At 47.1% G+C, this 15,344-nt stretch overlaps 1 protein-coding gene across 5 annotated transcripts in view; it reads right to left on the reverse strand.

Moving 5' to 3' along the window:
- Nucleotides 1–11,474, reverse strand: part of LOC142586882 (uncharacterized) — a 42,480-nt gene extending 31,006 nt beyond the window's left edge. Inside the window, exon 1 of one of the 5 annotated variants that reach the window (XR_012829276.1) lies at nt 11,280–11,471. Coding sequence is in view for 1 of the 5 variants with exons in the window: in XM_075697762.1 (XP_075553877.1) it covers nt 11,280–11,390 (111 nt within the window). In the remaining 4 variants the exon portion in view is untranslated. Of the gene's footprint in view, nt 1–11,279 lie in introns of all 5 variants that reach the window. The other 4 variants (XR_012829275.1, XR_012829277.1, XR_012829274.1 and 1 more) reach the window with 4 other exon arrangements.
- Nucleotides 11,475–15,344: the final 3,870 nt, after the last annotated feature.

Genomic DNA, 15,344 nt, shown 5'->3' on the forward strand with positions numbered 1-15,344 from the left:
GTGATTTAAGGTTAAAAATACAGGAACATTTAACAAATCTGCAATCTATCACGTTTCACTTGTGAATTTAGCGAAGTGTTCTTTTTTTAGAGTGTGCGCTGCAATTAGTTTCTGGTATGCACGTTGACGACAACGCGTTTGGCATTGAGCATCATCTATCCACCTTTCGCTCAGACTGCTTCTTGTAAGTCATGGGCGCACGTCGGTATTGTTCGATAGTGTGGTAGTGCCGTATATCCGTCAGGCTTTGGTTCCATGGTGGTAGATAGAAAAAGCGTGAGGTAAACCTTTGGATAGAGCGGTTGTGCTCCTGGATGAACTTGTCGCTTTTAGCCCATCGACACTAATTGTAAGACCGGTCGTACTATCGAAAAATGTTCTGATAATGATTGCGAATGATTTTCTACAAATGATATGCTTCCTTGACGTGTCAACGCTTTGAGAAAGTGTTTCTGTATTTGTCTTGTTCAGGGCATGCACAAATACAAGAATATGCTACACTATAAATGTATGAAACTCAGATGAAATGTAAGAAGAGCTTTGCTGATCAATGTTTAATCCAAGTTACTGTGTGAGGCTTTGGTCATTTGGAGTTTGAATCCTTTCCCTGTTTTGCCTCACTGAACATGACGTATTTGATTTTTGTCGCCTATATAGAGTGGGATTGTGCATAATGTGCACCCCGAAAAGCATATGACAAGTGTGCATCTCTTCAGTTCTTGCGATGTGCTTTTGAGACATTTTGGCACATGATGCTCATTGATTTTCTCATGCTCTGTCGGCATCCCGCGCACAAGTTCTGTTTGACACAATGCAGATGAATATTTATAGTATCGTTAGAGTATTGATGATAAGTTTTACGGAATGAGAAAGTTTGATCACTCTTTGCCACCGTTCCTGCTACGAATTCGCCAGTAAATGAAACTGGTTTTGTGGTTCTGCTTTTTGTATTTGCAACGGGCCATTGCCAACAGCACACGTATCAGCTAGTGTCAGACAAAGAAGCACTAGCGTTCCCTCAATATAGCTGTTACTGTCTGTATGTCGTTGTTTCTGTCAGTTTCAAGTGGGCAGCATCACCCAAAGCTTATTAATTCGAGCTTTTAACATTCGATTTATACACCGCTCAGTAATCACTGTGTGCATATTTTAATATGGTGAAAGTTGTCTTTGTAGCCACATAATAGATTCTATTCAAACTTGTTGATACATTGTACAATTTTGTGCACTATAGTTGGACAAAACAATTATACAGCTCGATGATCCCTTAAAATTTCACTTCCACATTATGAAATTGCCTTATAAGATATATTATATAATCTGAAATCTTAATAGAGGTTGACCATACTTCCAACAACATACCCTAATCAGACATAATTATGCATTCAGGCACTCTCAAATTACTGAGCTACATCTTGGGGACTAACCTACAAAGCCCACCTAACACTGCTTCAGCGAAAATCAAGCCATCCGTGCCATTGTATAGATTCCTCGTGATCGCGATGTCTCTGTGTTCTGTCATCCTCTCAATATATTCCTCGTTGATGACGTACATAACAATAATGCCGGAATATTTGCCTATCGCTTCGTCAATAAACAAAATCTTCAATTCATCCATAGAACTAGAACCACAATGTCACCAGATTCTCATTACAATATAATCTTCTTCATCCAGAAGGCCGAAGTATTTATGTCATTCAAACAACTGGACTTTCACTTATTAAGCTACTGAATACGTTACCTTATGAGATCAATACTGAACTATTGCTTTCATAATTCAAGTGAAGTCTGACGTCATACACCTGTTCGTCTGCATTTGAGAATTCTTAATTAGATGGCATCACGTCAAGACTATGTCGTATGTACACATCTACTTACGTATTTTGTATAGACTACCTGGAGAGGTTTTGTGTTCTCATTTAGCCTTTTATGCATTTGTTATCATTTTTAGGTTGTTACCTTGTATTTTCCCAGCTACTATTTACTGCATTTAGTATCTTTTTCCTTGTGGTATTTGTAATATACGCATTCATTTGTGTTTAAGTATATATGTAAGCCAAAAAACGCAAGGAACGCAAGGAACGGCAATAATTTTTTTAAAGGAAACGGTATATCTTGCCGCTACATGTAATTTCAAGTTGCTCCATCATTTCGCGTGAACTTTACCATGCATAGTAGACCTGCTTTTTGCTTATGTTCTGTGTTTTTACTGTTACCAAGATAAATAAAACAGCCTGTGAAGCAGCATGGCGATCACGCTGACGCACCGTCCGTTGATGGTGCAATTTTTTTAATATATGTAATACCCGTTTCACATTTAAACAAAGAAAAAAACACAAGACGCGAGATGATGCAGAGTGCACCGTGACACTCTTTGTTACGCCAGTGCAACGTTAGTGTGAAATGGTGCATTAGTTGAGCTGCGTAAGAGCAGTGCCAATAGAGTGTATGTAGAAATCAAGGGAACACTGAAGAAAGCACAACTAAACGTGCCAGAAGACAGACAGCAGTGTCTCTGAATTTCAGGGCCCTGTTGAACGATGGTTTGCGCAATTTTTACGCTAATTAGGAACATTTCGTGCTTTTCGGGCGAAACTGAGGCACTGGAGGGCGATATATGCTCAGTTAACCGCAGTCAGCGCGTGTTATTAGGGGCGCTATAACGTAAAACTATTCCAAACTTTTCTATTCCAATTCTGCAATCAGCCCTCCGCGATTGGTCAAAAACTTTTTGGACCACCCCCACTTCTTGTGTCTGTCACGCGACGTCACGAAAACCGCGATAGCTAACCATATGATATGACGTGTACACACTTATTATGCATGATATGACCGAACAAAAGATAAAGAGTTATTTATGATTCGACGTCTTTCGCCATTAGCCCTCGGCCATTGGTCAAGAGTTTTCGGGCTGCAGCCATTTCACCTGCCTGTCACCCGACGTCACAAAACCGCAAGAACTCACCAGGTCAAAGTGACGTGTGCACATTAAAAATGCATTAATATGCCGAAGAAAACTGAATTTTCTTCTGAATAGCCGCAGGCTGCCCCGTTCCGCAAGTAATAAAAGATGGCTGCCGCCGATCGCTCAGCCACTGGCTACTCGCATCTGCCAGAGAGCATGGGCTTATTTGCATGTAATAAAGCTTTTTGCTTGGCTGTGTTACATTTTAGAGCACTTTCGGCATGTTTAAGACCTCGTTCTGCCAACTTTTCTTTGCTGAGGACCCGTTCTAGCGTCATTCTTAAGCTTCCGTTGCATGCCGTCTCGATTGTCGACGAGCCACCACAAGCTAAGTAAGAAAAGCGGACCAATGGCAGATGCTGGCACCGCCCTCTTCATCCGGTTATCGATATTCAGTGCAGTGGCTCGGCCCCTACGCTTGAGCGTGCTCGTCGCCTCATGTGAGCCAATTAGATAGGACAAGCCGCTCAGTGTAGGCAACGTTATTCGTTTTTCAAGGAAACAAAAGTGACCTCCTACGAACGTGGCGAGCGCTTGATTGGTCTTTTGAGACAACCCTGTGGGTGACCGCCCTATGCTTGCGTCGGTGGTTACGCAAGTTTGACGTCAGGAGATTGGAATATAACATATTTCAATAGCTTTAGGTTATAGGGCCCAGCATACAATCGGCCACAATCGCCAGCAGAGAAGCATCGCTGCGCACATTTCAGTGCGTGCCGCTGACCGCCTATCCACACTAACGCGGCTACGGCGCTGCCACCAACAGCTACATCTCACGGCCTATATGGGTGGATACATTGTCTGCATCCTTGTTGGCTTCGCCGTTCTGGGCGTCTACATATCCGGGTGCTCAGGCCACCATAGCAACAATGTTCATGTTTATGTTTGCACGGATTAACCAGATGCGCGTAGCTGTAGCGTCCTGTCGCCTCGGTATATAGGCAGCAAAGGAGTCGGTGAAGGTGGGCCCTGATCTCCTTTTTTCCCTAGTATGGACGAGTCTGCGGTTAATTATTTTTGCTCCAATGTGACAATATGCAAAGTACTTTATTATCTCTTTGTCTCTCTTGTCGTTGCCCTGTATGGAACCAGTGGCAGTCATTGATCTTCGAGTGCAGCGTCAATGAAGATCGCATTTGGGCTACCTTCGTGCCTGTGTACGAGCTTCTGCCTAGCCTCCTTGATTCTTCGCGCGATTTGCTCTCTTGCTTTGGGAGAATAGAAGCAAACTTGCTACTCGTTGGTAATTTGGTTATTGGGCACTTTCATAGCTTCCTTTTCTCAGAAAGCAAAGTGTCGTTGCCATGTAGTGCTAAGTTGCTTCTCGTTTGTAAACTACCTGATTCCTTCGTTCTTTAGGCTAGTGTTTTACCATGAATAATCACGAACTCACCCAGGTTTAGCTTCAGCCAGTTGCTATTAGTGGCATGAAGGCGAATTGCTCATGTTTTCATATGTTAGTGAATTTTGAGCACGTAATCAGCCTAAGTACGTGTCTATGCATTTTTAGCTTTACCTTTTCTTCCGCTTTCGGCAGTCATATGAGTGTTCCTCTTGAGGCGAGTTTTGTATGGGGATACTTTATTGCATGCGATGCAGGCAGTCTGTCCACCACCACCGAACTTGCATGAGCTGTGTTCGATGCATGCAGTGCAGTAGGGTGGACAACTTATTCATCGCACGATACGGTAGTTTCCGGTGTTGAGGCCGTTTATGTAAATTTCTGGGGTCTTTGAAGTCATTGACTTGGCATGAACGCTTGCGTTAAAGGGAAGGAACTTGGTACTGACGAGCAGGCACTCACTGACAATGAAACACGGCGCCAACACTCACATTCTGTCCTAATTGTGTCACTGCAGTAATCATATTTAAGGTATTGTGCTCCTTAGGACGCAATGCGGCGATTGTGCGCTCTAGTCGCCTGCGGTTGTCTGCCACAACTAGAAGACAAGAAATCTATAAAATGTGGCAACTGGGCCGCACACTTGTCTCTAAGAGCACTCCCTATAGGATCCCACCCACCTTAGAAAATAGTTGCGAGGCAAGGGGGTATTAAAATTATGGCACGTGGGCCCTCAATGCTATTCTGCCATGAAATGTTATATATTGACCAGTTTACTTATTTGTCTTTATCGGGTGACATGTTTGACCGCCTAACAAATGTTATCGTACAGCGCAGAACGCGCCTACATGTATGGGAAGTCTCTGGAATGTTATCGACGCTTCCATCCGCTGTCTGTGGCCGAACCTTCTGTAATCTGATTGCGTCTGTGCGCGGCGCGAATAATGTAGAACTTTGTGGAAGGCACGCGTATCCCAGCGCTTACTCTGGAGCATTCGACGACTGATTTATAAAAGCCGACGCGCTCGACCTGCTCATCAGATTTTCAACGATTGCCGACCGTGTTCGCCGCTATTTTTCTGCTATAAGTGTAGCCTGTTTTTGTGGGCACAGGTTCGCCCAATAAAAGTTCGTTTTGTCTTTCACAGCATTGCTAGTGTGTTCTTCAACGTCACCACCACGTGACATCTGGTGAAGGTGCTTGTGCGTTCATGTACCGAACGCCCTCGAAAAGCCGCGATCCAAGCCCGAAGCCCGAGGACAAAACCAGCATCTGCCAAGACCAGCGTGCTAGCCGCCGACTGCAAGGACTGCACCCAGGGCATGGACTTCTACCTGAGACGACAAAGAAGATCGTGACCAAGACAACCCCAATGGCTGCCTACGCGTCCCCTGTTATCCTGCAACAACCTCAGGACCCACCGACCTTTCATGGAGCAGCTACTGAAGACCCAGAATCTTGGCTGGAGACCTATGAACGAATCGCGACTTTCAATAACTGGGACTCCGATCACAAGCTGCGACATGTATTCTTCGCATTAGAAGGCGCCGCTAGAACGTGGTTTGAGAATCGGGAGTCGACCATGACAACATGGGACCTGTTCCGTAGCGGCTTCCTGCGCACCTTTACGAGCGTCGTGCGCAAGGAAAGGGCCGAAGCTATGCTGGTCGCCCGAGTGCAGCTACTTAAAGAGAACGTTGCCATCTTTACGGAAGAAATGAGCCGTCTGTTCCGCCATGCCGACCGGGATATGGCCGAGGCAAAGAAAGACGGCCTACTGATACGTGGTGTAAAGGAGGAACTTTTCGCCGGAATGGTACGAAACCCACCCAAGACTGTCAACGAATTTCTTCGCGAGGCCACTAGCATCGAGAAGACACTGCAAATGCGGAACCGGCAATAAACCGTAGCACGAACTCGACAGGCTACGCCGGAGTTCAGTCTACTGGCCCTCGACGACCTGCGCGAGACTATCCGAGCTGTCGTGCGGGAGGAGCTACGGAAGCTGTTCTCGTCATCACAGCCTCAAGTAGCTTCGATTGCCGACGCCGTCCGTGAGGAGCTCCAACAACAACTCGGAGTAGCCCCTGAATCACCGCAGCCTCAGCCGCAAGCCATCACATACGCCGCTGTAGCCTGCTGTGACGCACCCCCTCCGCGCCCACGGCAGGGCCCAGTGACGACGCCGTTCCGTCGTCCACCACCACCCCCCCCCCCCGCCAGCAAGCCAACGCGTCAACCCACGCTGAGTTCCAAGGAAGACTGACGTTTGGCGCGCCCCCGACCACCGCCCGCTCTGCTACCACTGCGGAGAAGCCGGCCATGTGTACCACCGATGCCCATACCGGGAGATGGAACTGCGGGGTTTCGCCGTTAACGCGCCGCGGCGACAGATTGGCGAACGGCCTCGCGATATCGCCGAATACCTCGCTGCCACTCAGTGGAACTCTTCACGACCGTCCCGTTCGCCGTCACCAGGCCGCTACCTGTCGCCGCAACGCCGACTATACACCGGCCCAGCCCGGAGCCGCTCCGCGAGCCCATATCCGGAAAACTAAAAGCAGCAACCGATGGAGGTGCGGTTGCTTTTCGTCGAACTGGCCAAGATCCTCCGGCGCCGACGAAGACGTCGAAGAAACTACCTCGACTACATAACGCAACGCCGCCGTCCCGACGAAGCCTGGAAGCAAAGAATACGACGACGAAAGACGACCTGACTACGTCACGTACCAGCCAAAGGTTAACGCGACGCAGCCGTTATCCGACGCCAAGACCGAACTGTAATGCAAGACAAAGAACCACTGACCTCGACGTGCTTCTCGACGGCCACGCAGTGACCGCCTTAGTCGATGCAGGGGCCGATTACTCTGTACAAGAGTGGACACATTGCCGCCCAGTTGAAGAAAGTTAAGACTACATGGGAAGGCCCCCAAATTCGTACCGCTGGAGGACGCCTCATTACGCCGACTAGAATCTGCACGGCAAGAATTACTGTTCATGACCGGACTTATCCTGCGACCTTCATTATCCTCCAACAGTGTTCACGAGACGTCATTCTCGGATTGGACTTCCTGAACCAACACGGCGCAATCACAGAACATAGGTCAAAATCGATAACGCCGTCGGAAGTTCAAGCGATACCCCCGGAGAGCTCTCGTACTCGCCTCGCCTTGTGTACTCGAAGATCAAGTGAGCATCCGGCCGGGCTCCAGCATTATTATTTCCGTCGGCACTGAAACACCCACTGACGTAGAAGGCGTCATCGAGGGCGACCAACATCTACTGCTCGACCGTGAACTTTGCTTCGCAAGAGGGATCGCTCGACTCCACGTAGGGTAAGCGGAAGTTATGCTAACCAACTTCAGCCAAGAGTTCAAGCACACCAAAAGGGGCACGACAATCGCGTACATCGAGGAAATTGTGAAAACCACCAGAGCCTTTGTCCTCTCGGATTCTGCCGCAGCAACCCCGATGAGCATAGTCCCCGAACCAAACTTTGACGCGAATCGCGTCAAAGTTTGGTTTGACGAGCAAGCAGCAACAGGTCGGAAGTCTTCGACGATACAAAGACTGCTTCCCGACCTCATCGAGGATTCGACAAACACTAGTTGCAAAGCATCGCATAATAACCGAAGAGCGCGCTCGACCACTTCGTCAGAGCCCTTACCGAGTTTCCACGCGACAACGTGAAGCTATCAGGCAACAAGTCGACGAAATGCTGCACGACGACATCATCCAGCCGTCGAAGAGCCCATGGGCATCATCTGTAGTCCTGGTGAAGAAAAAAGACGGAACCCTAGGCTTCTGCGCCGATTATCATCGACTGAACAAGATCACAAAGAAGGACGTGTACCCCCTTCCACGGATAGACGACGCATTGGATCGGCTCTGCAAAGCTAAATACTGCTCGTCGATGGACCTGAAGTCTGGCCACTGGCAAATAGAAGTCGACGAGAGAGATCGCGAAAAGACCGGCTTCATCACGCTAGACGGCCTTTACGAGTTCAAGGTCATGCCATTCGGACTGTGCTCGGCGCCTGCAACGTTCCAGTGCGTCATGGACAAGGTGTTAGCAGGATTGAAGTGGTACACGTGTCTTGTTTGCTTGGATGACGTCGTTGCCTTGGCTGGAAATTTCGACAATCACCATAGGCGGCTTGCGACAGTATTATAGGCCATCAAGTCATCAGGGCTCACTCTGAAGCCGGAAAAGTGCCGCTTCGCTTACGATGAGCTTCTGTTCCTAGGCCACGTCATCAGCAAATCTGGAGTATGCCTCGACCCGCAGAAGAAAGCTGCCATCGCAAAGTTCCCGCAGCCAATCGACAAGAAGGCAGTGCGCAGATTCCTTGGCATGTGTGCCTACTATAGGCGCTTTGTCAAGTACTTTTCACGCATCGCGGAGCCGCTAACAAATCTAACCAAATGTGATGTCGAGTTCAAGTGGAAAACGCCGCAGGCCGACGCATTTCAAGAGCTCAAACGACGCATGCAGTGGCCGCCGGTACTTGCACACTTAGACGAGGACGCCGATACCGAAATCCACCTTGACGCCAGTAGCCTAGGCCTCGGTGCCGTCCTAGTCCATAGGAAAGACGGACTTGAACGGGTGTTCTCTTACGCAAGCCGGTTGCTGTCAAAAGTGGAAGGCAAATATTCTACGACTGAAAAGGAATGCATCGCCATGATTTGGGCTATAGCAAAATTCGGCCCTTACCTCTATGGCAGGCCATTCAAAGTCGTCAGCGACCCTCACGCGTTGCGTTGGCCAGCTAACTTAAAGGACCCTTCAGGACAGCTGGCGCGGTGGAGCCTCTGACTCCAAGAATATGACGTCACGGTAATATACAAGTCCAGACGAAAACATTCTGACGCCGACTGCTTATCACGCGTCCCCATCGATCCCCCACCGCAAGACGACGAGGACGACGATGCCTTCCTTGGAATAATTGGCGCGGAAGACTTCACTAAACAGCAACGAGCAGACCCGGAGCTAAAAGGCCTCGTTGAGTATTTGGAAGGGAACACTGACGTTGTCCCTAGGGCATTTAAGCGTGGGTTGTCTTCGTTCACGCTACAATACATCCAGCTCGGGAAGAAGAACTTCTCGCCAGTGCGCGCCAGCTACCTTCTTGTTGTACCGTCAGCGCTCCGTCCAGAAGTACTGCACGTCCTACACGATCATCCAACCGCCGGGAACCTCGGATTCTCCCGGAGCTGTCGAGGATTCAGGAAAGGTATTACTGGCTGCGTCTGATCACCGACGTCGCCCGTTACGTCAAGACATGCCGAGACTTTCAGCGACTAAAGACATCACCGACAAGGCCAGACGGATTACTACAGCCGATCGAACCTCCTCGGCGACCATTCCAGCAGATCGGGATGGATTTGGTGGGGCCGTTTCCGACGTCAACATCCGGGAATAAGTGGATCGTCGTAGCGACCCACTATCTCACTCGCTTCGCTGAAACTAAAGCTCTACCAAAAGACAGCGCAGCCGAAGTGGCGAAATTTTTCTTCGAGAACATCCTGCTGCGACATGGTGCCCCAGAAGTCCTCATCACCGACAGAGGAATGGCTTTTACAGCAGATCTCACCCAAGTCATTCTGCAAAATAGCCAGACAAGCCACAGGAGGACAACTGTCTACCATCCGCAGACGAATGGTCTCACGGAGCGCCTGATCAAGACCCTCGCCGACATGCTAGCAATGTACGTCGACGTCGAGCATAAGACGTGGGACGCGGTCCTGCCGTACGGAACCTTCGCTTACAACACGGCGGTGCAAGAAGCAACACAGATCACGCCGTTCAAGTTGGTTTACGGCATGAACCCGACGACGACGCTCGACGCCATGGATGCTGCCGCACGTCACTGACGAAGAGAATGTTGACGTCGCTAGCTATCTCCAGCGCGCCGATGAAGCACGACAGCTCGCCCGCCTGCAGATCAAGAACCAGCAGAGGACCGACAGCCGACACTACAACCACCGACGACGCTTCGTCGAGCAGCAGCCTGGCTACCGTGTTTGGGTGTGAACCCCGATACGCCGGCGAGGACTCAGTGAGAAGCTGCTGCGACGCTATTTCGGACCCCTACAAGGTCATCCGACGTATTGGCACACTGGACTATGAGGTCGTGCCAGACGGCATTTGTCATTCACAGCGGCGCAGCGCACAATCTCAAGTGGTCCACGTGGTGCGCCTTAAACCATTTTACGGACGCTGACGAACTTCCTTATTTTGTGGTTTTCTTTGCTACGAGTGCTTTTCTTTATTACTTTCGTTTGTTTGCAGCATCGGGTCGATGCTTTTTAAGAGGGGGGTATTCACACGTGTACTTATATGTATTTATCGGGTGACATGTTTGACCGCCTAACAAATATTATCGTACAGCGCAGAACGCGCCTGCATGTATGGGAAGATTCTGGAATGTTATCGATGCTTCCATCCGCTGTCTGTGACCGAATGTTGTGTAATCCGTTTGCATGTGTGCGCGATGCGATTAATGTAGAACTTTGGGGAAGGCACGCGGGTCCCAGCGATTACTCTGGAACACTCGACGACGGATCTATAGAAGCCGACGCGCTTGACCCGGTCATCAGATTTTCGACGATCGCCGACCGTGTTCGCCACTATCGTTGTGCTATAAGTGTAGCCTGTTTTTGTGGGCACAGGTTCGCCCAATGAAAGTTCGTTCTGTCTTTCACAGTATTGCTACTGTGTTCTTCAACGTCACCACCACGTGACGATATCACGACGTTATCTTATGAACACGGACTACAATTTACAAACAGCGCACAATTTAGGTGCATTAGAAGCATGGGCATAGTTAAGGCCTGCTCTGATGAAAAATACACGTTACTGACTTATGCGTGTAAAATTCGCCACAGAGCTATGACCGCAGTTGTGCACCTGTACAATCATAAAACATGAATGACAAAGGTTATGAATATTGACGTAACACATTTACCTTTCTGAAGTCTAGTTCTTTTGAACAGGCACGTCCACATCTAAATAAACCTTGTAGCGATGTCACCGATGTGAAAAGCACAAAACATGCAATCATCTGCTTTTCGCCCATGGTATGGCTGAAGGCGCTTCTGATAATGTAAGCAGCTTCTATGCTACAGAGGCCACCTGTTTCTGCCTAAAGCCTTGATGTATTACTATTCAGCCTCGGCAGAACTCACTATTGTGTCGCAAACTTTGCCTGTGCGCATCGAGAAAATTTCTAAGGTTGTGCATAAGTTTATTGTTAGCATGTTATTCTTTCTCACAATGTCTCCTTGTCGCTTTCAGTGTCTAGTTTCATGAGCAAGAAATATGTCCATTCTTTTCTCTCCACAGGAGGGCGCTGTACAATGTGTTTGTTGAGTATTGCGGAGCAGTGGAGTAGTGATGTCTAAAGAGAGAGAACAAGCAGCGCTAGCCTCTTTTAAACCTGCCCGTGGTGCGATTATCTGACAACTCGCAAAAAGTGAATGTATCAGGCATCTCTCATTTCGCCCGGGAGCATTTCGTTTCGCAGTTGGATATACCGTAATATTTCTCTCGACAAATTAGATTTTTGAATGTAATTTACTTCCTCTTTACGGAAGAGGTTCCTTGGTCTATCTTCCGTTGCTCTATGCCTTTCACAGCAGAACATTTACCTCTTATGTGCGTTAGCGTTCGGGGAGCTTTTTGTATACCTCCATTCCTCTGTTCATCAGGAAAATAGAGAGTGTATCATGCAATTTGAGCCAAGTGTTTTAAAACAGCGGGAAATTGCAGCTGAGGAAACAAAGCATGTATTGTTTGCTGTCGTCTGGCACTCCTGAGGGGGTCTTTTTAAATCCCTGGTAATTAGTTGAATTAAACATTAGGGAAATCATCAAAAAAGCTTATTCGTTTTACAGCACACTATGGTTAAAAAACTTCGGTTCTAGTTTTTTGAGTCACTATATTCGCCTCCTGCATGGAATTCTTTAAGGCATTTACAGACGGCCACAACGAGTGACGAACGGACATTATTAGGCGCCCGGGATGTAATCTTGTCGCACTAATACTTTATGTTCAAAATCAAGAAAGGGGCTGACAGAGGGAATATCACACTGTAGTATAAAGTTTGTAAACAGAGATAAGGGGCCAGCCTTTCTGAGGCACCTTATCCCTGTTCACAAACTTTATACCATAATACTTTATGTGTAATTTGGCGGCCACCATGAAGACAATAATTTGCCCTGAATGTCAAGCCAACCGCTATTTTCACAAGAAACACGCCACAACGTTTATCAGCTGTCATAGTGCAGCACTCTCTAGTGTTTCGAGCCAAAGAAGCGTGAGAAATATTTTATTTTTTTCTTGATCTATTGTTCTTATGTGAGGTGAAATTTCTGCTTTTTATATTAAAAATTGTGTGCCTCATTTGGCGCTGGCGTCAAGTTTCTTTCAGAGAAATCTCATTTTCTAAAATGAGCTAGTGGCGTGCCACTCGCCAATTTCGCTTTCACCAGCATGTAGCCATAAGCAGCTAAAGCGTTTCAAAAAGCGTGCGGAATTCCAAATTTTAGCGCAAGTATCCACGCTCGCCTAATTAAAAAAAATGCGTTCCGTTGCCAAATCGAGCCCCACTGCCTACACAACCTAGCTTTTCTTGCTTAGACGTGCACACCTTTGGCGTCATATAGTGCCGTAAGAGTGTTTTGTTGCTCATCAGGAGCTAGAGCTGATAACAACATCAATTCAAAGAAGCTTGTTCAGAAGCATGGCTTTTGCGGCGATCGGCATGTGCTTCCTCGACACGGTAACGCATCCCGGCAACAGGGCCCAGCACGAGGCACAGCATCCTCAGCTAGCTCGTCGTGTTCAATGCCACGCAAATACTAACATTACCAAGGAACTATGCGTTTCTTGACAATGACCATTTATGTGCTGTTATTGCGGAAAGCACTGTATGCAAACTTTGGTGTGAGCGCGAGACTGCTAAAGGCAATGCAGTGCGCTCAGGTGTCCCCTGCAGTTGACACTGAAAGAAAGCCACGCTGTATGTTTCTGTAGCTTTTATGACGACAGCCTTGACCATTACGTTGATGGCCGATACGTCAACAAATCGCGTCCTACCGCGTCTGCTTCACTGTATATATTAGCCCGAATACATAAACGTTTTTTCCTTATATATATATAGAAGCGCTTACACTAGGTCTCACAGAAAAAGAAAAATAAAGATACAGAGATGCTGCAGTTTCACCGGAAAGGCAAAGCAGTATTAGTGATAGCGGGCTATACGAGAAAAACACGAAGGAAAGGATTACGCCACCGAGAGGCGCCAGATTCTAGGTGTTGGGAGAGGACTCAGGTTGTGAAGATACGTAGTAATTTCACAGCACGAAACATACATACATACATAGATATGTATATATATATATATATATATATATATATATATATATATATATATATATATATATATATATATATATATATATATATATATATATATATACATACTTATGGCTGAGGAAGTCACGCTGGCCCCGGTAGTAAAAGGAAGAAGAAGAGTACGACGTAGGTTCAATAAGCACATTATATTGCCTGACGTTTCGGCTGGTGGACCAGCCTTTGTCAAATTTGTTGTCGAAGTTGTCGAAGTGTAAGAGTGGGGTTAAAGATAATTATGCTGAAAAGAAAGATAACGATCAATAGCCTGGCAAGGCAACTAGAGTTAAGGATCACCAGTCAGCCTCTAGATTATGCGAAGGAATACGTTTACCTAAGAGAAATGCTCACAGGGGATCCTGATCACGAGAGAAAAATTTACAGAAGAATAAAATGGGGTTAGAGCGCATACGGCAGACATACTCATATCCTTACTAGAAGCTTACCATTATCACTAAAAAGAAAGGTTTAAAATCAATGCACTCTACCTGTGCTAACATATGGGGCAGAAACTTGGAGACTGACAAAGAAGCTCGAAAGCAAGTTAAGGACCTCCCAAGGAGCAATGGAACGAAGAATGATTGTCGTAATGTTAAGAGGTAGTAAGAGAGGGGTGTGGATCAGAGAGCAACCGGCATTGCCTACATTCTAATCGACGTAAACAGAAAGAAATGGTGTGGGTCAGGTCAGGTAATCTGTAGGTTAGATATCCGGTGGACCTTTAGGGTTTCAGAATGGGTGCCAAGACAGGGGAAACGCAGTCGAGGACGACAAGAAGCTGGGTGGGGTGATGAAATTGAGAAAATCGCAGGCGCTACCTGGAATCGGTAGTCGCAGGACAGGAGTAATTGGAGATCTCTGGGGGAGGCCTTGGTCTTGCAGTGCACTTAAAATATGTTGATGACAAATTAGCATTGAAGTCACCTTGTAAAACCACTTGTCGACCCCGCCTAAGAACGTCACCTATGAGGCGTGTATGGAGCCGGAGTTCTCTCTGGTGCTTTTATCGAGAATCGCTGCGCCATTTTATCGACGCCATCGCGCCGCCCATGGTGTGTGTGGGTACAAATCTAGAGGCTATGGTCACAATATAAAGTGTGGAGCTTGAATACGCACAAAGTGCCTCGAGTGGTCAGTCGCGCGGCAATCTTGCAGGCACTGGTAGATTTTTTCACGGTCGAAATAACTTTATGTAGCATATATTGAGCAACAGAAAGCTATATTCAGAGTTTTTCATGTCGCTCTACAATTTTCTCATTGACACTTTTCATTGAATTATATAATTTAGGAATGTGAATAAATAATTAGGGCTAAATATGTAATTAGGCGCAATGAAAAATATTTCGAGTGTCTCATAGTGACGCCAAACAATATTGCCGTTGTTCTGTCCCACTAAAGGGCATTCGCATCTTTTTAAACTCTGGCTAGCTACCACTAGCTAGCTACTCTGGCTACCTGGCACACCCTGTATGCGTTACAATACTGAATTCCTGTTGCTTTGGTATTAATGAATTCGCATTCTTCACCCACATTCCCGAGGCTATATATATATGTATGTTTGCATGTTTGTATCTAACCCTTTCCCGCCTATGTGGATCTCTGGATTGTTCGTGCTCGA

Source organism: Dermacentor variabilis, chromosome 7 (assembly GCF_050947875.1).
Source record: "Dermacentor variabilis isolate Ectoservices chromosome 7, ASM5094787v1, whole genome shotgun sequence".
Taxonomy (NCBI): Eukaryota; Metazoa; Arthropoda; class Arachnida; order Ixodida; family Ixodidae; genus Dermacentor; species Dermacentor variabilis.